We start from the raw sequence: 27,504 nt of genomic DNA, 5'->3' as shown, positions 1-27,504 counted from the left end.
TATCTTCATGAAATAAGCAATATTTGCCTTTAAAATATACCCTAAAGCATGTCATGACCCATGGGAAACACCTTTCTGTATTTTGGAAATTTATCAAAGTAGCTGCAGTGACACTGGGCTTCATAACTTCAAATAATAATATTGAATTTGAAATGAAAAAGAACTTCGTATGCACAAAGCAAGATCTGGGTGCTGCAGGGAGTGCAGTGAGCAAGTGATAAAGTGGATTTTTAATTTTTCTTTTTTTTTAAGCTGACACTGAACTGTCTCTGAATTGTCCCTGAAGCACACAAATGGTGACGGGTTCTTTAGGAACTCCAGTCCTTAAAAAATCTCATGGAGTTGTGCAAAGCAGGTGAGACCCTACTTGACTACAGTCACTACAAAAGACATATTAGGCTTGATGACTGATAGAGGCTGATAGGTTAAATTATCAACATTTTAACAATATTAAAAATAAACCAAATACCTAGAATTTTTTATTTAAAACCATACATGAAAGTGCTGTGCTGTGTTAAGTGGTTGACAACCTTTATCCTACAAGCACAAAGATTTTTGTGTTGTCTGTGTTTGTGCCTGCTGTCAGATTCTGTGGGTCCACTGGAATGGAATGTGCTACTGAGTACTAGCATCAGGTGTTTGTCTTAATATCAGACTACAATAAATCATCATAGAAGGAAATTCTACATTGAAGACAGCTATGCCATTGTCCAGGGATTGTGCCTTTGCTTTCTTTCAGCCTTTGAAATCAAGAGCCCTTCCCAGTACTAGGAAAACTGTCAAGAAGCAGAAGAAATCATTAGAGATACTTTTACTTACAGATTAACATGAAGTACCTGTGCTCAGTACATTTGAAGCTTTGCTTAGTGCTTTATTTGGCTACTGTCACGATTGGTTCTACAGTTTGCTTAAAGGCTTCCCTGCAGTACTACGGAGCCCAAGAGCTGACCTCCTTGCTGATTGCCGTTCAGTTTAGAGCAGCAACATGAGAAACGTTGTTGCTTGGACAGTCAATCCTAAGACTTGGATCCTGTCCTCACTGGAGGAGCCAAAAAGAATTGAAGCAGCAAAGGAAAAAAATAGTCAAATTGGAAGTAGAACAGGTGGTCTTCATGTTGTAAGATGCTATAGACAAGGATTCCTAGGTTTTTCAAGGGCAGATATTTTGTTTCCATTAGACTTCAGCCCCTATGTTTAATATATGCCTTTTAAAGTGAATATTAAACAAACCAACTACTTTTAGGGAAAAAAAAAATCCTTTTACTCACTGTAATGGGTATCTCAGTTCCCTGGTAACAGTGGGAGAATCAAATTCCTTAGACAGAATTTTTGAGAAATATCTTCCTCTGCATGAAGTCAGAGCCTGCATTGCCTCTCAGCTGCCTGGCTTGGGCGTTTCAAAGGATAATGATGGACAAGGTAATGCATGAAAAGTTCAATGTCCTGTGTCCACAGAAACAATTTTCATGTGGACAAGGATGCCTAAAAACCTTGTGAGATCTTGCATGAGCAAATAATAGTAATGTAAAAATATTTTAAAACTGCTGTCAGAGTAGTACTTATTTTCATATAGCTGGTCAGTCCGGCTGATAAGCTTTGTATGTCTGAACAGCACAGTAAAAATCTGTGAAGAAATGTAGTTGGTTGACTTTAGTTCATGCAAAAGACCAAGCCTGGGCATCTGTTTCAGATTTTAAACCAGTCTGTGAATTTGAATCTTGCTAGCTCGTACTCTTGGCCTTTGAAAACTTCCTGCATCATCTCACCCAGTGTGCCATTTGTGCACATTTTGAGTTGCTAGTTCATGTTTTCAGTACTAATTTATGGGACACAATTTGCAGATGAAACTTCAGAGAGTTAAGGACATTGTACTGGAACAGGAAAAATAAAGATTAAATTCCATTTCTAATAAAGTACCCGAGTTCATTTACTACACGGGACTGAAGTATCTTCAGAACTAGGATGAGGTGAAATGGCTTACTTTTTACATCTACCAGCCCTTAAGCTTTGGTTATATTAATCATACTCAGTTCCTAGCAGTGATTTACGTCTGTTTTCATGATGTTTGATAGTAGACATTGTATGTATCAACCTGTCTTTTTTCAGCTGTAAAGCACAGACTTCAGGAAAGTCCTTGAACCAGCTACCTGACACTTTATCAGTTATTTGAAATAGTCATTATGTTGCTCTTGACCTCCATGCTTTAGGAATGACATTGAGCGAATTTTCATTTATAGAATTTTTATTGGTCTGTTTCAGATTTTGCAAGAACGAGGTTCCAGGATGTGAAGACAGTATTGAACGGTGACAATTTTTTTCTCTTTTATTCCAAGACGCAGTGAATTGTCACACTGAAGAGGCTCGGCTGCAAAAGAAAAAATCTGATTTAGACAGTTTTCTGTTGATCTGGGTTCAACCATTTTTGCCTATAAGCTGGTGTCAACTGGCTGAAAGCATTGCAAGATTACATAATGGGAATAGATGGTGTGGGAGTGTGTGTTAAGTTTTGGTTGTAGTGCATGGTTGTACTCTCTTGTGGGCTGACTGACATTGGTCATTTGAAAAGAAATGACCGTGCACTTGTATTTTCCTCTGAGACATGTAGCACTTAATGTCTGGTGCTGGATGACCCAATGTTGATCAGTTTGGAGACATTTTCCTACTAATCATTGTAAACGTTTAAAGGACAATGTAATTGGTGCTACACACACACACACATTACAGCCCACAAATGCAAATATTTGGGCCTACATTGTTTCAGTATCAGTGGCAGCCCCAGCTGACTGTGTTATACTGCACATTCCTTATGGCTCTGTGACATACTTTATTATGTAATAACAGCCTAGGAGATCAATTGAAACTAGCACATAAAAAGTTACACAACACACAAAAGGTTTCTCTAAAGGAAGGGTGTATATATTGACTGGATTTATAGCATATTTTAATACCCAAAGGGAAGACTAAACTCAGAGAAAATGGCCTTCATCTGAGTTATTCGTGATATTCCTTCTGTTAAAACAGTCTCCTCCTGCAGAAGTTATGCTCCAGCCTTAGACAGATGTTTGGAAGAGGAATCAAAATTCACTTAAAATGAACAACTGAACATTCTGTTTCTCTTGAGATGTTTGTACTCATATGTGTGTTCGTGCTTTTATAAAATGCTTATAAGCGTTGAACTCTCTGGATTATGGTAGAGATTTTTCAAGAGCTGGAGGTTGTACAGAAATATGGCTGGCTAGTCCTAGGTCCCTATCTCTGTGACTGGGATTAAAATCAACCTTGAGTGTGAACACAAACTCATCCAATTGAAAAACTTAATTACTTCAGACATTCAGGATACCTGTAATCAATCTTTCTCTTTCTATACTGTTTCAACTATGCAGTTAAAGAACACTGTTTGAAAACATCTGGTGCAGCTTTATTAGTTTGTCCTTGATGAAGACTAATACACAAGACTGGAGCTTTTTAATACACTATGTTTTGAGCAAAATCTTTAGCACATCTTTAAAACACTTAATGAAATTGACAGTATAAAGCTCGGCTTCGTTGACTTATGAAAGCAGTGGAAGGGAGTTTCAAAAAGCTACAAGGTTGTTTTGAATTCTAAAGACATTACAGTTTTCATTCTCAGTAACTTCAGAATTTATGCATACACTCTCGGTAATCCTTTACACAAAAGCCTGATTTTCGATCACCCAGGGTCTACTTTTTTTTTTTTTTTTTTTTAGAGGACTTATTACACATTGATAAAAGTTTGGCAGAAACAATTTGTAAAAACCATTTCTACTAAGCAGGTTAAGCAATGGGCTAAATGTTTTGTCCATGCGTCTAATGCTTGAAAGGGTTTGTAATGCATTTTGTGACTTGGATGTGGTCTGCACAGGAAGCTGCTGGCCCCTCCACAACAACTCATAAAATGTTTGTCTTTTTTTAAGATGTTAAAACTGAATTGAATTTACTAAAAATGTAATTGTGTAGGGGGAAATGTTTATACTTTTATACTTTTTTAGGCACCCATATTTTATCAGCTTAAATTTAGCACCCAAATTTCCCCTGAATAGTAACAGATTATCTTGTGTATCTGAAAATAAGCATAACAGTTGTCTGTGTTAACTGCATATTAAAACATTTCCTCTGCTGCAGTAGTCACTGTGTTTTTAAACAGTATGACTCCACCGAATTCTCTGAGCTCCCTAGCTCATGGAATTGCAGCCAACCATGTTTCTTGTTTTCTTGATGCGCTCTACAGAGTAATTTGGCATTGACCTAAGTGGATTTTAATGCCTAAAATATGTTTTACAATATCCTTCTGAATCAGCATTTCTGTTGTCTCTCTTATTTAACCCAAAAAAGACAGAATATTTTATTTCATAAAGTGAAATTTTCAGGAATGACAGCAACAAAGCATGAGTAACAAACCGAGCAAACTGAACAAATTTAGAATATGTTAAAAAGTGGGTTTTTCTAAGTATGTTTTTTTCACTGGAGTATTTTCAGTTTAAAAACATGCTTTTATGGTGAGATTACCTGCAATGTAGTTTATATTGTATCCCTGTTGTAGCACATTTTGGGGAAAGGAGTAGTTAATCATTTTGCACTTTGTTTCCAATACCTCACAAAGATTTTAAGAAAGGAAAAAAAAAAAAAGAGAACTTTAATAGGCAGGTACCTTGTAAATTATTTTAAATATGCTGTTGTTTGAGACCACCTGAACTAACTATTTTCCTGTTCCTGCTAATGTCACTATTGCTTTAATTTTTGTCAACATTTGAGGCTTTCACATAGATGGAAGCGCTACCATATGCCTTTTTCAAGGCATTAAGAATTGACCCCTAAATAAGTTTGGTTTCTTTTTAGCTGACTCTTGTATTTTCAGATAAAGTTAGCTACAGTAAGAAGGTAATTGCATTAGAGTCCAATCTACATCACCAGGTTTTACAAATGTTGCTTTGTCTGTTAAGGTCTTGCAGGATGAGGTAATGTACCGATCTAGTTTAAACTGGAGTTCTTCGTCTGTTTCTTTTCTGTCATTTGGAGAGTATTTACCTCAAGAGAACTGCCTACAACTATGTAAAGCTGATGGGTTCACGAGGGGGCTGTGATTGAAAAGCTATACTGCAAAAGCCTTTGACATGAACTGTGGATTTACACAGCTCCTGTATTCTTAAATCAAAACAGTATTCCAGGTTAGAATTTAAGATCCTGAGCACGAAGAAATCATAACAGAAGGAAATAAAGCAGGAAGGGAGAGATACCAAAATATAACAGTTAATCAAGGTGACCTCTCATGAAAATGTAAATTCTATGAAAGATTTAACTTTCTACCCTTTCGCTATATGAATATTCAGTGAAGTTGTTTGGCATGTTGTCCATGGAACAGGAGGTTACTTCAGCAGATGATTAGTGATTTTTTGGTGAAATTCTTTAAAGGCTTTTACGTGACAAACTTCTTGCAAAACTTGTTTAAAAACCGAGAAGTTCAAATTTACCATAGCAATTTCTTGCTTTGAGTTAGGAAACAGATAGCATACTGTTGGCCTTAAGTTTCGTCAGAGGCTAATTTTCTGTATTGGAGATGACATTTTTATATGAAATGCTTTTGACTTCTTCAAGCAGCAATTAAATCAGAGTTTATCTGCAATGAACAAGTCATTCTGAGGCCTCTAAGATGTGAATGTCACCTGGTCCATAATAACTGTCCAAAAGTATAGTCTGACTCAGCAGCTCCCACAGTAAATGTGAAATAGATTTTTTTTTTTAATTTTTTTTTTTTTAAACAAAAGACAAAAGGTTACCTGGAATTTCCTCCCACTTATTGTGGGATTTCCATGGATTACGGCTAATTGCAGTTTGTTATCCCACAGCAATTGAATTGTGTGTCAAAGGCCTGATTGTATTTAGCAGCTTGTATTGATTCTCTCCTAAACTTTCAGTCCTCAGAATCATATACTCAGAAAATTTGGAAAATGTACTGTGTTTTTTTCAAACTCAGCTAGGTTTCTTGTAATGATAAAAGTTCCTTTCATCTTTCATTGTAGCATTAGTAAAAGATATTTCCTTAGAAACTGAGCTCAATGTATCTATCCAACTTTGTCTTCAGATTTTCTTTAGACAATCGCTGTGTAGCTCCATTTCTAGCAATGTGAACACACAGTTATGATTGATTAGAAGGGGGACTATTTCCTGAAGATACTAAAATTGAATCAATCTCCTCTTTCTCTGAGAGAGTTGTTTTTTCAGGAGGAAAATGAAAACTTCTAGCAGATTAAACAAAATAAAACTTGATTGCAGGCATGCTTGGGGAACAGGTCTGTTGAGGAGGATGATGGTGTTTTCAGAAAACTGCTTCTCAGAACGGAACACTGCATTCTGTGAATGTCCGTCGAGGTTGTTGAGAGTTGTCAGTCTTTTTGAGCAGTAGAGAGCTACCACCAGCAAATCAACACACATTAATTACAAAATACTATTTTTATTAGTATTACAAAAATGAACTTGGAGTGCAAAAATGCAGTAGTATCTGATTGAATGAAATGACCTAGAAACTCCATTATAATGTGTATTGTCCAGTCATTCAGGTACACTGGAATACATTCCTTGAGAAGTACTGAGAGAAAAGTGAAGTACTGGGCATTTCATGGAGATCAAAGTCAAGTAAAAGAGAGTCTGGAGATGAAGCCTGAGATTTTGTTCACTTGAGATGTGATAAAATCAGAAAGTGTCATTCTCCTATTTTATTCTCTCTCTCACCACATCAAAAGCATCTTTCAAGTTTTTCAAATTAACTTCTTCAATCAGCCCTGAAAGGTGGGGCCCTTGAAAAGAGATGAGATTTTGTTATGCCTTTAACAGTACCTGTTAGCTCAGGACGGTAGGATTAAAACTTCCAGTGGTCATTGGAGAAGTGTCTTTTCTAACACAACAATTTTGAAATACGTACGGTCTGAGGATGCTGCCTGTTACTTCAGTATCATTTAGACTGCAGTTATCTCCAGCTTTAAGGACAATCTCAGGATCTTACCTGGGTTTGCATGTAGAATTATTGATTCTTAACATAGTATAAATATTCAGTTAAAAAAAAAGTGTGGAAGGCTCTCTGAACTCAGTGTCATATAACCTTTTTTTCTTTTGGCTCACAACAATCAAGAGCTGTCTTTAAAGGCTTCTTACTGAACTGAGGCTTTAAAGGGCTAAATAGTTCTTATTGTTCAGTTTGCCTAAATGTGTGTTAGACAGAGGGAACTCTTTCCATTTTCAATGCAGAAATACTAAGGGCTAAAATCCTTTCCAGGGCTAATTTGAAGTTCCGGAGACACGTAACGTTTAAAAAGCAGCTAGTCTGTTTTTCTTTCAACTCACAGACTCTAAAATAATTTTTACAATTGGTTGAACCAATTGCAGATATGTGTTCACATGTGGCTTGGGATTTCAGTATCCAACTTGGTAAGGAATACACTAGAGAAGACAGTAGACTTGCCCACCACTTTATTATTGCCTATGCTGAAATGTAACAACTTTTATGAACAGCACTGGCAATAGAGAGACTTTGAGGAAGATTCTGCCCCAGGAAATTGTCGCTGAGTATTTCACTGCAACTTAGCTGTCCTTTACTTTAGCAAGGTCTACCAAGGCATAAACTTCTCAAAAGTTCAGTGAATAGGTTACTGCTGCAGACATAGCTTTCTGGGCCCATCAGAGGGTTCTCTTTAGGATGTTGTGTGTTAATAACTACTATGATGAGAGAAACTTTTTAGAAAGTTGTTTTGCTTCTTTGGGGGTGGGTGGAAGGTGAGGAGGTTCTGTGACAGTGCTCTCCGTGCCCTAGAAAGCTGAGCCTAAATTTTGACCTGATTTAACACCCGTTGAGATTTCCAGGCCTGGTCATCTGAAATGTAAGAGTTAATGTATTTATGTACATGATTCTTGCTCCTTTTGAAGGTTTTCCAAAAGCTTATGCACAACTTTACTCAAACTTAACTTGGCTCATGTGTACTTGCTAGGATGAAGCAAGTGCCAAGGCACTGTGAGAGAAATGTTGCCAACCTGCCTGCCTGGAACTGAAACAAGATCACCACACTGAAGGAGTATCAAATGGCAACTATTTCCACCTGCTTCTGTCCTGAGCCTCATCCGAGCCTAGCTATGAAAACTCTATTTCCTATGGACTCTCTAGGCCCACCTACCCAATTCAACAGATGTGGGGGTTTTTTGGTTTTGTGGTTTTTGTTGGTTTGTTTTTTTTTTTTCCTTTTCCCCCAAACCACTGGTCTTCAAAACTAGTGTGCATCAGCTGTTTGTGTTAATATCCAATGGCCATACTTGCAACATGTTATTTCCTGGATCGTGGATTAGCAATAACACTTTATTTTGTGCCAATTCATTATCTCTGAAGTGTTCTTACTGCAGCAAAGTTTGAGTTTTGATCTGATTTTAATGCTTTTGCATTAGCCAAAACTCTTAGCACAGACATAGACAAGAAACTGAATCCAGGGAATTTCCCTGGATAAAAATCTGCTAGGGCTTCCCAAATAATTTGAAGATGGTTACAGTTAACCATCATTTTTAAAACAAACATACAATTAAAATGTGTGGGTATTTTTTTAACCTCCTTTTCATAACACTAGCGTATTGTAAACTGCATGAAATAAACCTGGTTTTTCCCTTTTAAAGTCTGATGTCTTACATCTTTCTTTTCTAAAGCCGTTAATGTTGACATTAACAGTGTAGTATCACTGATATCCTAGTTTAGCACTTCAGATATAAAATGTAGTTGCATTTTTGTGCAGTGATTCAAAGCAGTAATACTTTTTCCTTTGTAAAGGAGATGTATCCTTTTCTGCTGCCCCAAAGGCTTTGTCGCAAAAAAGTTATGTTTATTCGGCTATATATCTGCTGGGAAATTAAGCTATTTTCCTTTGCTGTTCCTATGACTGTTGCTGATCATTGTAGTAGGAAATAGTCCCCTCTGGTATGGATATATAATCACACAAAAAAACATGTACCAAGTTTTAACTAATCGCTTTGCATACATTTTCTTTCATGCAACTCACAAATCACCCTGCATAACATCACAGATTTATTTTAGAATCTAGTACTTTGTTTTTTAATATAAATGCTTCTTTTGTATGAAAAATTAAGCTAACTGAAATTGACACTTTGTAATAAGGTCAACATATAGCATAAGAAATGTAAATAAGAAGCCACTTAGTACATGTTTGCTGCAAAAGTTTTAAAGATAGAAATGGCTGAAGGAAGTAAATGATTAAGGACCAAGTACAGGTTGCTGAAATTATTCAGGCGGTTTGACAGCTGTGCCCTCTACAAGTATGGAAAAATTCATAATTCAGTATTGAGAAGACCACTGTACTGCTCTTATTTTCCAAACTGCTAGTAAGAATTAAGTATGAAAAGCTAAGACCTGTGAGCTCTAAAATCTTAGAGGCTGTACAGTTACATATGAGGTGAATTTCATCTTAACAGTTTAATTGGTTTTAAATGCAAACCACATTCTAATCTTTCCAGCAACTTTACTAAAGTGGTGTCATTTTACTAAACTGATTTCCTGCATTTTAATTGCATTTGAACTTTACTAAAATAAGTCCTCAGTACAAACATTGCTCTAGTAGAAATTAACTAATAGGCATGTGCATCTATATTTTTATCAGACTGTCTTACTAAAAGTATTTGCACTTTACAGTCAACCAGCACTACTTTCAATCCAAATTCCTGCTATACGTATCTGTAGCTTCAAGTGTCTTCACCAGTTAGCAAAAGTGAGAGCATAAAAGGGACAACTGTGTACCCTGAACCAGAAACCAGTTAATAAAGGACATAAACGAGTGAGTCATTAACATCCTGTTTGGATCTTTTATAACATTTAGAGTTTATTTGGAGCTAGCTTTCCTTTCAGTGGGAAGTTTTACTGCAGAAAGATTAAAATGACCCTGCAAATTCATCTTTCAGTGTGCTGAAGTCTTGTCTGGCAGTCATAAACACATACTCCATACTTACGTGACATTCTCTGAGACTGCAATCTGCACAATTTCATGAGATAAATCCTGCGAGTGGTGTGTTAACAGTTTCCCCTAAAACCCACTGCTTTTGGTCATGTCACTAGAATCACTGGGAAAGGTATACAGGGGAGTACACCTCTGTCCTGGTTCTACTGTGGGCGTTTGCTGCTGGCGAAAGATTTCCTAGCTAGAGTGATCTTTAGCATAGCCCCTATTGCACTTTAACAGCCCTGCTGAAAGTCTCTATTCCAAATTAGTGCAAAGACACCACCAGACATTCCAAATATATTTTAACCAAATAACATGCAACTGGTGTTTTCATTAAGATCTTTGAAACTCCCTTCTTTCCCAAAGCCATTTGTGACTGTAAGGGTGTTTTCTGTACACACAGCTGCTAACTGTCCTCCATCTCTTCTCCAGCACTTACTAGTTAGAAGGAATAAAGAAATTGAGGGAGATGCTGCCATAGGTATCTATGCATTAGGAAAAGAGAAAGCTGGGCAGGAGCAAGGGCCCACAGGAAGGCAGGTGTCCTATTTTACATCCTCGTGGTACATAATTGGCTAAAGCACAAATCTGAACAGGAACTGTTCATTCCAAGAGAACATAATTGCTGTTAAATAACTCATTTATGGAGAGAAGCTAAATGAGGACTTCATGAGAATAGGGCAAGTGGTCCAAGGATTTGGTTTGTTTATATGAAGGTGCAATCATTATTTTGCATTCTTAAACATTTCTGTGATACGTCACTTTTCGTATTTCTCACTGCAATAGGAAGATGTTGAAACTGCCAACCTGCATGGGAGGAATTTGAGCCCAAGGCCAGCCTTCACCAGTGGAGGTGAATCCAAAGACTGAAAAGTCAATTTCAGCTCTTTCTCTACACCTGGTAGATGTGCGATTCCAAGCACAAACTCAGTCCCATCCTGGAGTGAGAGGTTTCTTTGATGATGTACAGCTGTTGCAAATATGTCTGTGGAAGCTTTGGAAGCAGTTCATCCTTTTCCATCTCTGCTGGCAATGAGGTCTCTTAAAAACATTAGCTAGTTGACACCCTTTTGAAATTTAAAACAAAGATCTTGCTACGTCAGGCAATATCCATTGCTTTGACAGCTCAATGGTTTTCGTGAGACCAGCCTAGAGAGGTAAAAAACAGAAAGAATACCCAACTTCTCCATCCTTTCTGTAGGAGTCAAAACCAAAATAAATTTAAATGAGAATATTAATTGTTCAGAGGGAAAAAAAGCCTGAAAAGAGCTATAACAGACTACTCAGCTTGTCCCCTTGGTTAAAAGCAGGAGCAGCTACAATGAAAACGCATGTTGTCTAACTTACCTGTGAAGCCCCAAGTGATGAAGACTCCATACCCATGTTCTCCGCATCAGGCAGCCTAGTGCTGTAGTATCTTTGCCAGTAGAAGGATTTTTTTAATACCTCACCTCCATTTTTCTGACTACAGTTTAAACTGATGACCTCTTGCCCCCTCCGTTATGGACATGAATTGTAGATTATTGCCTTACTCTGTGCAACAGCTTTCCATCTTCTCAAAGGCAGTTTCAAGCTCCGTATTGTGTACATCATGTTTGAAGTAATACAAAAAGCAAAAAAAACCCCAAAATTTTTAGTGGGAATTTTAAAAGCCAAATAGAACAAAGTATAAACAAAAACGTCCAGCAATGCCTAGATTCATTCTGCCAGCTTTAGGTGCCAGCTGTAATGGACTCCCAGTTGCCTGGGGTTATGAAGAGATGGAATTCCCCTAGCAGGCGTTTTAATGTGCCCAAGATGAATCGCTCTTGCAGGTGCCTGCTCCCCAGGTGGCATGCTGGGCAATGAGGTTCCTAACTCAGCACATATTTTGATTAGGGCTGATTCAAATCTAAGTGATTATTTCTTGAAATAGTTAATTCGAGTTCCCAAGAAGAGAAACCATTTTCAACTTTAATACTACATAGAACATAGTGGAAGAAACATTAACAAACACAACCAGTGCAAGGCATGGCTAAGCGGAGGTTTCAGGACTGAAATTTCTTAGGTTTCATTAAAATTAGGAAAATAAGTCAAAGACAAGGAGAGAATGTGATTCGTTCCCTATATGCCACTAAGAATGCATTTTTAGAAAACAACAACAAAGCCCAACGGGAAACAAAACCGACAGAGCATAAAGCATGCTGCCTCTGAAAAATTAGGGTAAAACAGAAGCAAATTCCGGCCAGACACACCGGAGGAGGCCACAGTCGGTCTCTGCGCTTTCCAGCGCCCCGCAGACCCGGGGACAGCCCCAGACCGGCGGTCAGGAGGGACGATCGCTACGGCCCGGCCGGCAGCTCGGCCGCAGCTCCTCAGCCAGCCCCGCGCTCCCTGCGCCCCGGGGCAGCGCGGAACCCCGCGGCCGCGGCCGCGCTGCCGGGCAGACCCATCCGACAGAGGGACGGCGCCGACCCACTGCCTGCGGCCGCGGCAAGCCCCGCCCCGCCCCGCCCCCCGCTCCCTCTGACAGGCTCTCCCGCCTGCCCATCACCTGCGAACGCCCCTCCAGGGGCAGAGCCCCCACTCTCCAATCAGAGGCCCGGCTGGGCACAGGGGGTGGGGCTCGGCCAGGCTCGAGCGCGTCCCGGGGCAGGCGCGGCCTGCCAGACCCGCGCTAGCGCCCTCCGAGGGAGCAGGTGACTCTCTCAGCGCCCGAGGTAAAAATTCACTCGGTTTCTCGACGGGGGCCTGTGGGAGCCGAGGGGCACGAGGAAGTGACTGGGCCTGGGCCAGCCCTGCTGGGATTCCTTCCTGCGCTCCGTGCTCAGGCATTGTTCTGGTCACCTCTGGGTCCTGTGGCGCGAGGATGCGTAAAGCGTGGCGGACGGGTCGCACGCGGGGTCGTACCGCGCCGGCGCAGCGGCACGGACGGGTCGGGCTGAGGGACACAACGCCGCCGCGCTCCGCACCGAGGGAAGAGGGAGGGAAACTCCGGACCAGAGACAAAGGGGGGGAGCCGAGTCGCGAACATCCGGGTCATTCGCTGCCGCTTCAATCCGGGACACGCGCGGGTGCTGCGGCCGATCACGGTGAGGCCTGGCCGGGCGCGGGGCCTGGGTCCGCGGGGCCTGGCGCGGCGCGCAGGCGGCCCCGGGCCCCGGGAGAGGGGCGCCTGGGCTGGCGCTCGGCGCCTGTGGCGCGAAGGGACGGGCAGCTGCGGGGCGTGCGGGCCTGGCGGCTGCTGCCGCGACCGCGCGGCTGGGCCCGCCAGCGCATCGTCGGCCGCCTGAGGCGGGCTCTGTGTCTCCCGCGGCCCGCCCCCGGAGGTCTCGGTCGCCGCGGGCCGAGGTCGCCCAGGAGCTCTGGGTACCACCGGGCCTGCGCGAAGCGGTCCCCGCCCCGACGAGTACTGGCCCAGGAGCCAGCGGGCGGGCGGCGGGGTGCCCTGCGCAGGCCTCGGACGCTTGCCCCGGCCCCTTCGCAGGGCCCGCGGCACCAGCGGCCTTCGGCGCGGGCAGGCAGTGCTCGGCGCTGCCGCGACTGCCCCGGGCGAAGTTGCTGGGCCGGTCGGCACCGAGACCTGTCGCCGCGCGGCTCCTTTTGTTGTTCTCCCTGCGACTCTGGTAGCCGCTCGGCTAGTACCGTCTCTTCTACCTTTTTCATGCCGCAGGCAGGAGAAGACTTTCTATTCCAGTCCAGAGTTAGCGTGCTTTGATTACACCGCAGCCCTTGGCTTTCTCCACCTTTCTGAAAAGTAAAGTTTGCATAGTTTTGGGGCAAACTACTTCAGCTGATAATTTCTTCCTATGTCGGTATTTACCGTGCAAGGTAAAAATGTAAGGCTAGCAATCTTAACGATTTTTTTTTTCCTGTTGTTTGGAATTAATAAGAGGTGTCGAAAGTTCTTGAGACTTAAAGAGCATGTTGTTGATGTATTTAGAGACTTGTCATGAGTGAGAATTGTGGGTGTGATTGCTGTTCCTGTGGCACGGGATCACTTCTTTGTAAGACTTGCTTTCTGTGTTTGGAAGTAGGTTTTGTCCTCGCCCCCAGCAGAGGGTATAGATGGGTAAGATGATCTGTAATGGAGCACAAAGTTTGTGCCTGTGATGAGTGTGTTAGTTTTGTTTTGTCCTTTTTTCCAAAATGCGTAGTAGGAACAGCAGCAGAGGCAAGCTACTGAGTAAATTTGGAAGTTTATGTTAATTTTTTAAAGAGTTGCTAGCACTAAAAGGGATGTTGCTAGCTTTTAGTGCTGGGGTGTGTTTGGGGGGATTAAAACCAAACAAAACGTGAAGACTGGTCTCTTAGGCTTGTGTGGCCCCTGCAAGGTAGGGCTGATGTACTTCCTCTGGTGCAAAAGTTTGTGTTCTTTCCAGTGATGTAGCACATAAATACGTTGGGACTTCAGTTCTGTTCGTTAGCAGTAAATTTCTCGGGTGAAGAAAACAAATTAGATGTGATATTAAAAAAAAAAAATCTCAGAACCTCAAGAACTTGGGTGTTTGGGTTTGTTTTGTTTGTGTGGTTTTGGTGGTGTGTGTGGTGTTTGTATGGTGGGTTTTTTTTTTTAATTATTTCAGGTTAATAGAAATGTCTTGCGTTTGTGAGGTATTTCAAAAGCCTACAAGACCTAAACTTAACATACAGATATTTGGGAAAACTACTGTTCCAAAGGGGAGAGAGAAAAAAAATGCAAACAAACCAACCGTGCACAGGAGAGAGGAAAAAAAAAAAACGCAAACAAACCAACCATGCACATAAATTGTTGAAGAAGATAAAAGTAACAGTGATAATATCATGTCTTCAGGTTTAATACCCGCTTAGTATCTCACTCCTTCCTGCCACTCCATAATTTCTGAGACCAAAGTATATACTGAGGTGGTCAATCTCTGTCCTATCTCAAGCTCCAGCAGAACTAAAGTTAAAGTCTTTTACTGAAGAGCTGCTAGAGAGTATATATTGACAATTTGTTAATAGATTGATTTGCTTTTGAGGGGATGCTTATCTAACGGGATCTTAATTTTTGAAGTGAGCTTTCAGTCTTCTTTGTCTCTAATCTCTACTTGGTAATAGTTTGTGATGAGGTTTTAGATGCTCGTCTGCCCTTGTCAGGGTAACTGAAGTCTGTGCAGACTGTAGGCGAAGCATGTGGTCTCCCGTATACACTGAAATTTTGGATGTAGTCTGTCAGTGCTTAACTAAGTCAAATGCCTCAAGGTTTGAAAAGGTATTTATAGAACATAAGAAAATCTTTAACTTACTAGTGCACAGTATAGTGCATAACCAGTTGCAAAAGCAAGCAGGATACAGAGCCTGAAAACTTGGGTTTTTTTCTGTTGAAAAGTTACTTGATTGGTGATGTTCTGTAGGACGTATGTTGTTTATATGCCCTCTGAGAAGTTGGCATTTCCCTTGAGGTGCATGTAATAAACGGGCTGTTAGCCACAGGAAGTATAATTCATGTATTTGAAAGCATCCTGTAATACATTTCTTGGCAGAAGAGGTAGCTGAGTTACTAAACTGTCTAAGAATATTTGAATGGTTTATACGCACAAATAATTTTCTCAAATTATTATGGGAAGGTTAGTATTATTACAGTGGACCACCAGGTACTAACAGCACAACTGAAATTCTGCTGCATATTCAGTAGTGCATTTACATCTGTTGCAAGGGCATGGCCTCACAAAATATTTAAAATGACTCCCTGTATAATTTGGTTAAGGGAGAGGGTTTTTTTGTTCTGATGGTATCTTTTCAGTGCCTCCACATCTCCTGCGTGCAAACAGGCTAAAATCTGAAGTGGTATGTACAGTTTGTGTTGACTAAGTCCTGCAAATCTTCTGACGTAACCAAGATACAGATGCATGTGTTGGGAATACTAGAGGAATATTGGACTGAATGTAGGATTTTTGTGTGTGCGTGTTTACTGAGTGTTAGTGGTTCCTCAAAAAGCTGTATCTGCCGTGAATTTAATTGCTACTTTGAAGTTGAAATTATGGATTATGGCCATCCATGCAAAACTGACTTTGAAAAAAGCTAGAAGGAGGGATTTGAAATACCAACTGTCCTAGGAACTGCATAAAACTCTTAATCTGGTGCTTTTAAAGACTTTTAGTTAAGATGTCTGCACTGCTAAGCCACTTTTGATGATGTGTAAATACTTAAATTGGAATCGTGCTATCTTCTAATCTTTAAAGAGTATAGCAGGTGAACATATCTACATATCTTACATGGAATAGGTCCGTGCCTGGTAAATCTTTTCAGCATGAACATCATGCTAAAGGGCATAGCAGGAATATGTGAGATTTTTAAACAAGGATCTTTGTGAGCTACAATTCATATGGTTATAGTAGTAGACTGCGATACTCTTACAATTGATCTACATATTAATAGAACGTGAATTTTGCATGATTCTTAACCAGAATTTAAATGTTTCTTTTAATAGAGTGGTAACACTCCTTTCATTAATTCTGTGAGCTTGTTTAGTGGAAGAATTCTACTCTCCTGGCTGTCAGAAAGGCTTGTTAGCTATGTGTGGAGCTGAGAACAAATTGGCCTGACTTCTCCAACTGCCAAATATCAGCTCTTATTTAAAATGGGTAGAAGTGCAGTAGGGAGGAGGATTAAAAACCTTCATTGGAGTTTGTTTTGACCATGTGGCTAATAAAACCCTGAGTTTAGATACAGTTTGTCAATGAAAAATAAACTCTCACTTTGACTGCTGTTCTGGGTGAATAGAGAATCCTCCCCTGAATTTGAAAGCACCACTCTGTTGCAACCATAATGTCTAGCTAGAACTGTTCTTGCATCACATGCAGTAGTGACCTGTGCTCTACGTGTTTCTTCTGCGGTCTCAGACACCATGCTTGGCTGTTACTAAAACAGTGAAGGTGCAGAAAGATCATTCAGTTTATACTGGAATTGAAAACCTGCCTTGTGGAATGAGTGGGACACTGGCTCTTCCTTAGCTCAGTTCTGTATTGCTGTCTGTTCCTGCTGCTGTCTAGAAGTTGTATAATGGCATCACTGCAAAACTGAGGTGATTTTGTTAAGTTCTGTGCCCATGTTGCTTTTGTGTAGAATACTGGCTTTCAATGGGAATTTACAGTCTAAAAATAACATTTCTTATTCCCCTCTTTGCCAGAAACAGGAGCAGTACAGGTGTGTGCCTACAGAAGAAAGCCATACCTTTTGTGGTGTACTAAGGAGATAGATAGGTGTTCATCAGTCGCACAAGTAGGAGGTCTGGGCACTTTTTGCATTACTAATAGTGTTTCTGTTGTCAAGCTGCTGTCCAAGTTGTTTCTAAGATGTGGCTCAAGTATAAAACACAAGGTGGGGATAGTATTTTGTAGGTCAAGTCCAGTAACTAAGAGGTTGTTGACATGGGGAAACTTGATGTTATTCCTGATGTTAACTTCTGCAGGGTGTGCAAAAATGTGTGTCTTGGCTATAACAGTGAAAATCAGAGGCCAAAATATTTCCTGAGTGAGCAGGACTTATAAACAGATAATATAATGTATTGTTTAAACTATAAGTAAAAGTTTATACTAAAAGCAATTATTTTTGTTTTAGAGGGACTCTGAATATGTCTGGCATAGCTCTTAGCAGACTTGCACAGGAGAGGAAAGCCTGGAGAAAAGATCATCCATTTGTAAGTATGAGAACTGACAAATTGCCGACTCTGCAGTTATTTTAGTGTTCTGATGATGATTTTTTTCTTCACCCTGATGTGATTTTTTTTAAATTAATTTTTTAAATAAAAAAGCTGCTTAGAACTATGTAGTGCAAAAAGAAATGACTCTGTGTAAAGATAAAATATGTCATGAAGTATTCTAAGTACATCTTCTGAAATCCTCACCCTTTGGCTTTTTGCCTTAATTCAGGGATTTGTAGCAGTTCCTACAAAAAATCCAGATGGCACAATGAATCTAATGAACTGGGAGTGTGCTATTCCAGGAAAGAAAGGGGTAAGACTTACTGTTGTCCTAACATCTCACTTATGGTAAAAGGTAACATAAGCCTGCTCATGCACTACACTGACAACTGAGAGTATAACTTACATGTAGCTTAATAGAAATGCTTGGATCCTGCTGCTACTTCAGAATCCAGGTGGAGTGGGCTAAGAATGATACTGGACAAAATACACCATGATCCTGTTCAACTGTTGGCACTGATCACCTTAAGAATAAAAGGTTTCAGAGGAGTGTGTAAGAAACCTGCATTGAGCAAACTTGAGATTGTCTTCTGCTTTGTGCCAGGGTTTATTGTGACTTCTGTTCTTATTAAATACTGGTTTAAGCCCTAAAGCTTGAAAATTATTACTACCAAAATGTTGCCTCTGCTGGTTAACTGACGGTACCTTTTTTGTCCACAAAATAGTGAGACCCTTCAGTCCTAGAGAAGTGCTGTAGCACTGTTTGTAACTTTTTGGATTTCACGGAAAATAATTCTGTGTTATCAATGTGTAATCTCATTGCCTTCCATTTTATGGAATTTTTCTCTTTTTGTATTAGGGAAAGAAGAATAGAACCCTCTTAATATTGTTTCTTTTTATCTGATTTAACTTGTGCTTCAGTGTCCCTTTCCTTAAAATAACAAGGGAAAGGAAAAAGTCTGTAGAGACCAGAATTGTTTATTTTTATCAGCTTGATCTGGTTCTAGGGGATAGGACAAATGCAAACTTTCAAGTGAAAATAATCATTAATGCATGAAACTTCTTTAATTTTGCACACTGCCATTATAACATCTCATTCTGAGCAGGATCTTGTTTCTATTTTTTCAAGATGTTACTTAGCATGTAGACATTATTCTTTAATTCATTGGATGCAGTTGTTTCTTCTGAGATAATACTGTTAATTACTTGGTCGTTTCATTCTTTTGGGTCTTTAGTGTTTTGCATTGGATGTGGGACTTCTTTTTTTGCTTTGCCTGTTCTACTGCCTCTTGCCAACTTGCTTAAGTCCCCTTAAGATTTCATTTATTGGATTCTGAGAAGACAAAGTGTGTAGGCAAAACCTGCAGATTCTGTACTGCTGCCTCAGTTTAACGCTGAACATGGCATTGCTGCTACGGTTATACCTTAGCTCAATAGTTTGGTAGTTGTCTGCACAGCTCAAGTTAGTTCTTAAAGAAGCACCTAAATATAATTTAACAGTGTAAGAAAAACTCATCCCCTTGTGTTCTACCAAAACAAGATTATCCCTTGTAATAGCTAGTTATGTACCTTATCAAGATGTCACCTTTAAACACTTAGGTAAAATCTTCATGCCATATGAAATCTTCATGCTACTGTTTTAAAGTTTTGTAAACCACAAAATGGAGTGAACAAGACCCTTAAAGCAACTTCTCGCCTCCTAGAAAATGCATCACACCAGGAAAAGATCTGTTATGCTCATTTGATTCCTGGTAGAGATTTATTTTAAAAATCAGGGTTTTTACTCTTGTAAAAATGCTCTCTTTAACAAGAAGCAGCGTGCCTTGCTCCTGTCTACCAAATCAACCAGTTGCTCTCTATTGCCTTTGTGTTTGGAGGCATGCTGTACTGCAGCTGCTTCCCCTGAGACAGATGAGTAGTTGAAACCACCAAAACGCTTTCTTGTGGGCCAGATCAAAAATTGAAGTAAAGTGGTGTTAGTCCTGGGTTGGATATCTCCATTCAGTTTTTTGACAGCAAATCATTTGTTAGCTACCTAGAATCTAACTTGAAGAACATCTGCAAGCTGTCCAGTAACACAGTACGATCTTGGTGATACTGCTGTTGTACTATTATCTTAGTAAGGCTTTTGAGTGTCTGCTGTTTTTCATCCGCAAGGTATGTTGCTGTATCAGAAAGACAGTAAAAACTTTTTGTTGACTGTTCTGGTGTTCTACTTGAAGAAATTATTAAAAGCTATTTGTCCCCTATGACTGAAAGCAAACAAAATAGAAGTTTATTCTGTCAAAAGGCTCCTCTCTTCTAAAAATGGACAAGTTTGTCTCCTCTGAGAAGGTATGGAGAATAGATATTTCTAGTTGTTGACAACTGACTACAGCTGTTCAGAACAAGTTCTTTAAATACACTATAGCAAATGTAATCAAACTCATTTGCTTTTTAAAACATATCTATCTTAGTATTCCAGAGCATGCTTTTTTTCCTATTCTAGCTTGAGACTTTGCACAGTCAATACCAATGACAATGGAGTGCTTTTTCTTTTTTGGGGTGGGGTGTTGGGTTTTTTGTTTGTTTGTTTTTTACTTTTTCCTTCCACTAAAAATCACTTAATTCAGGTAGGAAAGAATTAGGGATTTCCTCCTAAGGTGGTCTTCAAACATACCTGTCTGTCCCTGAGGATAAGATTTGATCATGTATGCTGATAAGATGTGAGACCATCTTTACTCCAGTTTGTTTTAAAGAATGAACCCAACACGTCCTTTCTTTGTAGTGTTTCCATAGCAAGGGCAAGTTACAGAGAAGTGGTCTGAATTTTACATATATAAAACTTTTCTGTATTTCTACACTTCTTACCAGAAACTAGTTTGTCAGAAGACAGGCTTTTTTCCTTATTTCCAAGTAAGATGACAAGGAAGTATATATTTGAGACAGGCTTTTTGTCCTTTGCTAGATATTTTTCCTTGTTTATATGACCCTTTTAAGTAGTGCTGTCTTATTTGGTCTGCTCTGTAGTATGGGAACTGCTCTTATCAGTGTTCTTCCCAGTTTCTGATGGGGATAAAAAGCTTCTTAGAACTTCTCTTACACAAAAAGATGGAATCTGTGAGACTACTTGCTACCAAATGCAGGCAAGGTTAGTTTAGACTAGTGAACCTCATATTAACTATAGCAATACTACAGTGCTGTCCAAACATTTTGTTCATTTGTAGTTTTCTTAGCCACATTCCCATGAGGCAAAATAGAAGCCATTTACATCCATGTGCTTGGGTGTATCCGTGTCCTATCTTCTCAGGCTTATTTTAAGAGGGGGTATAATGGCCTCTTCCTCATTGCATGTGTATCATGTAAAACTTCAGAAGTATTCTGTTCTTCTATGTACTATGAAACTTTTACTTGTGTATGGAATTATTGGCGATGATCCCGACTCTGTTGATGACTTGGCAACACTTATTAGCTGTAATGAAGTGGAAAAGCAGGGTTTTCTTTCTTCAACTTCTTACATAGGTAGGATAACTTGTCTCAGTCTAGACAGCATGCTACAGTGTAGGACAGCTATGTTCTACTGTGTAGCAGAAAGATGTCTTGTGCTTTGCCTGAGAAACTTTTCTGCAAGTTTGACTTTTCCTTGCTGTAATCTAAACTCTACCATAACTTTTTGTAGACACCATGGGAAGGAGGCTTATTTAAACTACGGATGCTTTTCAAGGATGATTACCCTTCTTCACCCCCAAAATGTAAGTAAAATGACTAAAAACCACAGGCTTATTAGAACAATGCAAAATTAGTCCCTGAGCTTCTGTGAATGGTTATTACTTCTGTACAGATTTTTTTTTTTAAAGGAAAGTTGCTTTTTTTCTTTTTTCCCCACCCACCACTTTGCATTTAGAAAGTTGTGATGAGTGCTCAATGTAACAAAATTGGGAGGGGAGGGAGGTTGCTGTGTGGGTTTCCTCAAAGTTTGACAAAAGCACCACTTGAAGTATTCACTACTTGATCAGCACTCTTTGGAAACTAATAGGTAGGCATGGTTAGACCAAATCCCTTTGCGTGTTCTTACTGTTAAGTTGGTCTTCTAAGCCAAGAAGTCAGAGGCAAGAACTTAGAAAAAAATAATAAAAAAGTTCCATCAACTTTAACCTTTTCGTTGACTTGCTCTAAAACATGAATCTATCCTTTTTCTGATACTACGTACAACAGATATCTTCAGATACCTAGTTTCCTTGTTAAGTTTTAGAATTTTCCTTATCCCATCTCAAACTTACCTAGTTTAGAAATCTGAAAACATCTATTGCCTTGCCTAGCTCTTGGCTCTTGAATTGGCTACCATCTCATATCAATGACAGTGATTACAAATGGCTCTTTTGACAGCGATTCATTTCTCATTTCATTTTAGTGTTTCCGCTGTATCGGTTGTCTCGGCTACTCCTTTTGTTTATTACCACCTAAACACATGTGACACAAGAGGAAACATACCTTTTAACTGGAAAATATTTAACATAAATATCTTGAGAAATACCAGCTAGCACATCCTGCAAGTGTTAAATGAACTGTCATGCCTTAAAATAAGATGTATATGTGACTGGTAAGACTTCTTACCAATGTAGCTTCTGGGTTTCTGCTGAACTTTATTGAGCAGCTCATAAGCAAGACTTACTTGTGATGTCAGATGGATTAGAAAACAGCACTAATGTGTAGATATTTCATTATTGCTAAACAAGTGTTCATTACATTACTCAAGATGGTGGCTGTTGCATTTAAGTACTGTAAAGGTTAAAGAAATGCCAGAATATAGATTGAGTGGCAGAAGAAGAGCCACACAAGCCTACTCCTTCAGTCAGTCTTGCATCTTAAACTTGGTTCCTCTTGTTCCGTGCATCTTGATTATACATGAAGGAAAAGTGAAACTGAAAAAAAAAAAAAGCTAGAAACTTATTCTTCTTTGTATGGAACTTTAAGTATGTTAAAGTGAGAAGAGATAAGTGAAGGGCAGTATCTTTCCTTTATATAGTAGTATGTGAGGCTGTAAAGACAGGATTGGTTTAAAAAGGTCTTTATCACAAAGCTACTACAAACTGTTTTGTCAGTTTCCATTCCTAAAGGAAAAGATTACTGGTAACAATGATAGTGTTACACTGCCTGGATTGGTACCGTGGATGTGATGGAGTTCCTGCTTTAGGTGCAGGCTGAGCCAAGAAGAAAACCAGTATTAATAGCTCCAGAAGTCTGGGGGGGGTTTTTTGGGCGGTGGGTGGGAGTGTGTCTTTGGCCAGTTGTTTGTTTTGTTTTGTTGTTTGTTTTTTTTTTTCCCCTCCAGTGATCTAAACCAACCCTCTGATCTTAGTCTTAGCGCTGCATGCAAGTAATTCTCTTTTCTTCATCAGGTAAATTTGAACCACCATTATTCCACCCAAACGTGTATCCTTCAGGCACAGTGTGTCTCTCCATCTTAGAGGAGGATAAGGACTGGAGGCCAGCAATCACAATTAAACAGGTCATTAATTGTACTTAGACATATTCTTAGCCCTTTTATTTGCTTTGCTTGCTTATGTTATGTGAATGTAAGATGTTCGTCGTGTGTTTCTACAGTTGGTTTCTAAAGGCTTTTTAATTGAATGTCTCTTAGTAATATCCATGCCTATGTTACTTCTATTCCTTCTTCCACAGATCTTGTTAGGAATACAAGAACTTCTAAATGAACCAAATATTCAAGACCCAGCTCAAGCAGAGGCTTACACAATTTACTGGTAGGCATCTTTGCGTATCAGCTTGAAAGCTGTCATATTGCCTACAGCTGTCTGTTATTTATACTATAATGTGCAAATGTTTTTAGGAATGATCAGGGGAATTTTCTTACCTTCATGGTTGTATCCTGTGGAGATGCCTAGCTTGTGCTAAACTTGAACAAAACAGTACCTTCTCAGTTAATAGGCTAGTGGAGCTTTTAATAGCATTGCAACAGCAATAAAGTGTGAAGACTCCTTCAGTTAAGACAATGATTCTCATCCTGGTTCTGGCCCAACATAGAATCCTTTCCCCTAAAGGCTGAGTAGTAGTGAGGAGGCATGATGATTTCATGAGACCACTAGTAGAGGAGACTAAATTAGGTGACAAGTACCATTCATCAGTATAGGAGTAACTTACTTCTGTCCAGTAGTGGGTACCTATAAGCACTTGTGCCTGAAGGATAAAGGAGAGCTGCTGTGATTGCTGTAGGAAATATGCAGCATTTTGTGAAAACTAGATCTTCCAAAAGAATAGGTTAAGTACAGAAAGCCTGTAGCTTTAGCAGAATGAAGCTTGCATCGGTTAGGAAAGGTAATAATTTGTGAGCTAAAAAGTACTCTTTTTTTTTTTTAGGCTTAATCTTAAAATTTTCCCACCATTAAAAATGGATGGCTGATCTATAATCTTTAGGGGAGCAAAACACTTTAAACAAATGCTTTTGGCACTGACAGCTACTGAAATAATGACCAAGATGGAAATGTGGAATTACCATTCTGGACAGAAGAGCAAGTCTCCAGGAGAGTGCCAAGTTTGAAAAATGGCATTTTATGAGACTTCACATGCAAGCTATGTCAAAAATGTCTGCTATAGGATCCTAGTGTAAAGGAAACATAGGGATGGGTAGTGCATCTTTGATTTAATTAAAGGCTTCAGTCAATGTTATTTTTTAAGCATCTAGCAAAGACTTGATGGGACTGAGTGCATATGGAGAATACTTAGGTGGCCACAGTTGTAGGAGGCACCTTTGGGAGCCAGTAATGATGAGGCAGGCCTCCCCCCCTTTATTTTCTTTTTTTTTTTTTTTCAGCCGCTCTGAGGGAATATGGGGCAGGAATAATATACTTTTATACATGTATAAATAGTCTGTGTGGGTTTTTTATCACCTCCCACGTGCAATGTATGTACAAAACCAGTCTTTGCTAGTCTTGTTTCTGCTTTATTGTTAAGTGCTTCTAGAAAAAAAAAAATCTATTGAGAATAAACTATTACACATGGTATTCTGTTACTTCAATATATATATATAGTCTCCCATTTATACTCTTCATGTCTTTGGACACGCATAGTATTTCAGATAGGTTACTATATTTCTGCAGTCTTGAGAGTGTGTCTCTCTTACTACTTAATGAGTAACTGGTAGAAGCAGGTCAACAGAGCAGGATTGTGTATGCATCTGTAATCTGGCATAGTTGATAACTACTGGGGAAGATGCAGTGTTATTTAAACAGATGTCTTTTAGTCAAGTTGTTAAACATCAAGAATAAACTTTGTATTCAAAATAAGAATACTTGTTCTCATTCTCAGGATTGCTGTGGTACTGCTGCTCTGCAACTTCAGCACTCCTAATGTGCTAACCTGCTTCCTCCTCTCTTCTGTAGGCATGCAGAGTCTACTATGGCAGGCATTCTTTTGTGTGGATTCTGAGGGTGTGAGACTTAACAGCTAGGTTGTGTTCTCATGTGATAGTGCAATATAACTTAAAGAAAAATTTTAGAATAGAGTTTGTAAATTTGTTTATGAGAAGAAGCTAGAGTATTGTCAGTCGGTTTGCTGATAATTGTTCATTGGATGTGACCAAAATTGGCTTCATTTCTTCTTCCCTCCCCAAACTGTCGACTTCAGAGGATATAATTTGCTGCCTCTTTTTTTTTTTCACTGCAGCAAGCCTTCATAGCTGAAAGTAAGTTAAGTTTACTGCAAAGCTGTCTGCAAAATCTAGTCACTTGTAAACTACCTTTGGCACAAGAGTAATGGTAACAAATTTTTGTTTAGCTCTTGACTGACACTTCTGACAGCTAATACAAAATATGGTGTTGAATGTAAATGGTTGCTCTACTAAGCTACTACCATCCCTTGTTGGCCCAAGAATAGAAAACAAAGAACTTGTCCTTTTATGTATTGAGTCTGAGGCTTAATGACTGGTCATAGTTCCTTGAAGTAGTACTTGCCTGTTTAATCAACCTGTAGCAAGTATGCTAGACTTAGTGAACTGTAGTGTTTTTTCAAAATGTTGAGCTAGCTTTTTTTCAGCTGAAGGTTAGGATAAACCCAACACTGTGAGTTGGAGTCTGCAGAGATAAAGGCTGAAACTACCATACCGTTATCATTTTCTTGTTTCTTAAAGAGCGCTTCCCTTCTCTTCCCCAAAGCAGTAAAGAAATCATATGAAGTCCACCAAGTGTTATTGAGCTGCTCCCATCAACCACTCTGTGCTGTTAGGATACTGGAATTTATTGTTAATGACCTCAGGTCTTAACATGGGGAGTGGAAAACTTATGTTCAGATGAGTAAGAATGCTTGCATGTAAGGCCTTGAGAAAAAGCAGGCACACACCTCTTCATAGAGACTGGTATGGTATGAAGTCAGATAGTACAATCATTTGACAACAGGTGAAGCTTGGGAAGTACCTATTTAAACAGTACCTTACTTCCCTCCAAAGGAAATGATTGGAGTAATGGTCCAGAGAAGCCTTTAATATATTGTAGCGTTCAGTAAATTCCTATCTAATGGTTTTGCCTTCAGCAATGACTTCGTTTCATATTGAAGAGAAATAGAAGAACAATAACTCTATAACATGGCCTCTGATTTCTCAAGCTGTAATTACCCTTTCTCTCTCTTCTATTCAGCCAAAACAGAGTGGAATATGAAAAGAGGGTTCGAGCACAAGCCAAGAAGTTTGCACCATCATAAGCATCTGTCATGCAGCATCTTAAAAAGGAAGGGATTGGTTTGGCAAGAACTTGTTTACAAAACTTTTGCAAAATCTAATGTTGCTATGTACAATTAATATCCACTTAGGGGAGGGGGTTGTATGTGTGCCATTTTCCATATTCGCCACTTGTATACAGTTCTAAATTTGCTGAATTGCCCCCAGTTTTTTCATACAGGGTCTCTTCCTTCAGTCTTTTGTATTTTTGATTGTTATGTAAAACTTGCTTTTATTTTAATATTGATGTCAGTATTTCAACTGCTGTAAAATTATAAACTTTTATACTTCTATAAATTCACTAGTATCTCTAGTTACTTTGCTATCTGATGCAGGCATGCTTTAAAATGTTAGAACTGTATTTAGCCTCTAGCTGGCTGTATGAAAAAAAAATCATGCCCTCCACCCCCTTCCCTCCCTGAATTTGTTTTTCTATCTTTCAGAAACTAGGTTGTTATTGCTTAAGAGCCTTTGAGATCCAAAGTCAGCCAGCATCCTTATTCTGCATCACTTCCTTTGTGTTTATATGGCGTTCTGTCTGTGTTGCTGTTTAGAGTAAATAAACTGTTTATATAAAGGGCTTTGTTTCATTTATCTTCATTAAAGTTATTAAAAGACTGCCATTTAAATGGCTCTGAACACAATTCAGTGCAAGTCCTGTTTTTAAGGCCTGTGATGCTGCACTTACCTTTTGTTTAGATGTTGCCTTCACTTCTTTTCCCTGCCCCCACCCCCACCACGAATGTGGCCCTCCTTTGTGCCCCGAATGGCAATGGCAGCTATTCAACTTCGGTCAGTTCCTTAAACAGCTTATGGAGTTCTGACTAGCTAGAGACCAATTGCTTACTGTGCAGGATGAGATCAACATACCGGTGTGACCACGTTAACGTAAAGTAACACAAGCACTAGACTGATATGAACAATAATAGAAGCTGTCCAAGGAATGCAAGGGGACCTGCAGCAACTGGGGATTTTAAATGGTACTTGTTTATCAGAAATACTTCTGTGCCTTCTTCCATATGTCAATGTATATAGCTTTTAGGAAAAGGACGTGCTCTATGCAATTACAGTTTCCTTCTGTAAAGGAAATCAGTTAAATTATGTAAGTTATTTTCATGTATGTCAAGCTGATATGCCCTCTATTAAACTTTCACTGCTTT

The 27,504-nt window shown here is 39.5% G+C and overlaps 2 protein-coding genes across 7 annotated transcripts in view; both read left to right on the top strand.

Annotated features, from left to right (window-relative positions):
* The window catches only part of KCTD5 (potassium channel tetramerization domain containing 5), a 38,156-nt gene extending 29,497 nt beyond the window's left edge, over window positions 1–8,659 (top strand). For 2 of the 3 annotated variants that reach the window (XM_072878451.1, XM_072878453.1), the window contains one exon: window positions 2,260–8,659. In XM_072878451.1, the coding sequence (XP_072734552.1) occupies window positions 2,260–2,289 (30 nt within the window). In that variant the 3' untranslated portion in view covers window positions 2,290–8,659. The remainder of the gene's footprint in view (window positions 1–2,259) is intronic. The other variant, XM_072878452.1, reaches the window with a different exon arrangement.
* A 3,893-nt stretch (window positions 8,660–12,552) lies between these two features.
* UBE2I (ubiquitin conjugating enzyme E2 I) lies at window positions 12,553–26,922 on the top strand. Of its 4 annotated transcripts, none has more exons than XM_072878367.1 (7): window positions 12,553–12,697; window positions 17,559–17,637; window positions 17,870–17,953; window positions 21,299–21,371; window positions 23,019–23,128; window positions 23,302–23,381; window positions 23,995–26,253. In XM_072878367.1, exons 2-7 carry the CDS (start codon window positions 17,572–17,574, stop codon window positions 24,035–24,037), a joined length of 456 nt encoding a protein of 151 aa, XP_072734468.1. In that variant the 5' UTR covers window positions 12,553–12,697; window positions 17,559–17,571; the 3' UTR covers window positions 24,038–26,253. The 4 variants fall into 4 exon arrangements, with proteins under 4 accessions (XP_072734468.1, XP_072734465.1, XP_072734469.1 ...); XM_072878364.1 differs by lacking the exon at window positions 23,995–26,253 and adding an exon at window positions 26,265–26,922 and having other exon boundaries at window positions 12,556–12,697; XM_072878368.1 differs by lacking the exons at window positions 12,553–12,697; window positions 23,995–26,253 and adding exons at window positions 12,874–13,069; window positions 26,265–26,922.
* The last annotated feature ends 582 nt before the right edge of the window (window positions 26,923–27,504 follow it).

Source organism: Ciconia boyciana, chromosome 13 (genome assembly GCF_034638445.1).
Source record: "Ciconia boyciana chromosome 13, ASM3463844v1, whole genome shotgun sequence".
Lineage (NCBI taxonomy): Eukaryota > Metazoa > Chordata > Aves > Ciconiiformes > Ciconiidae > Ciconia > Ciconia boyciana.
The sequence above is the reverse complement of the archived record's forward strand: the minus strand, read 5'-3'. Positions and strand labels throughout refer to the sequence as shown.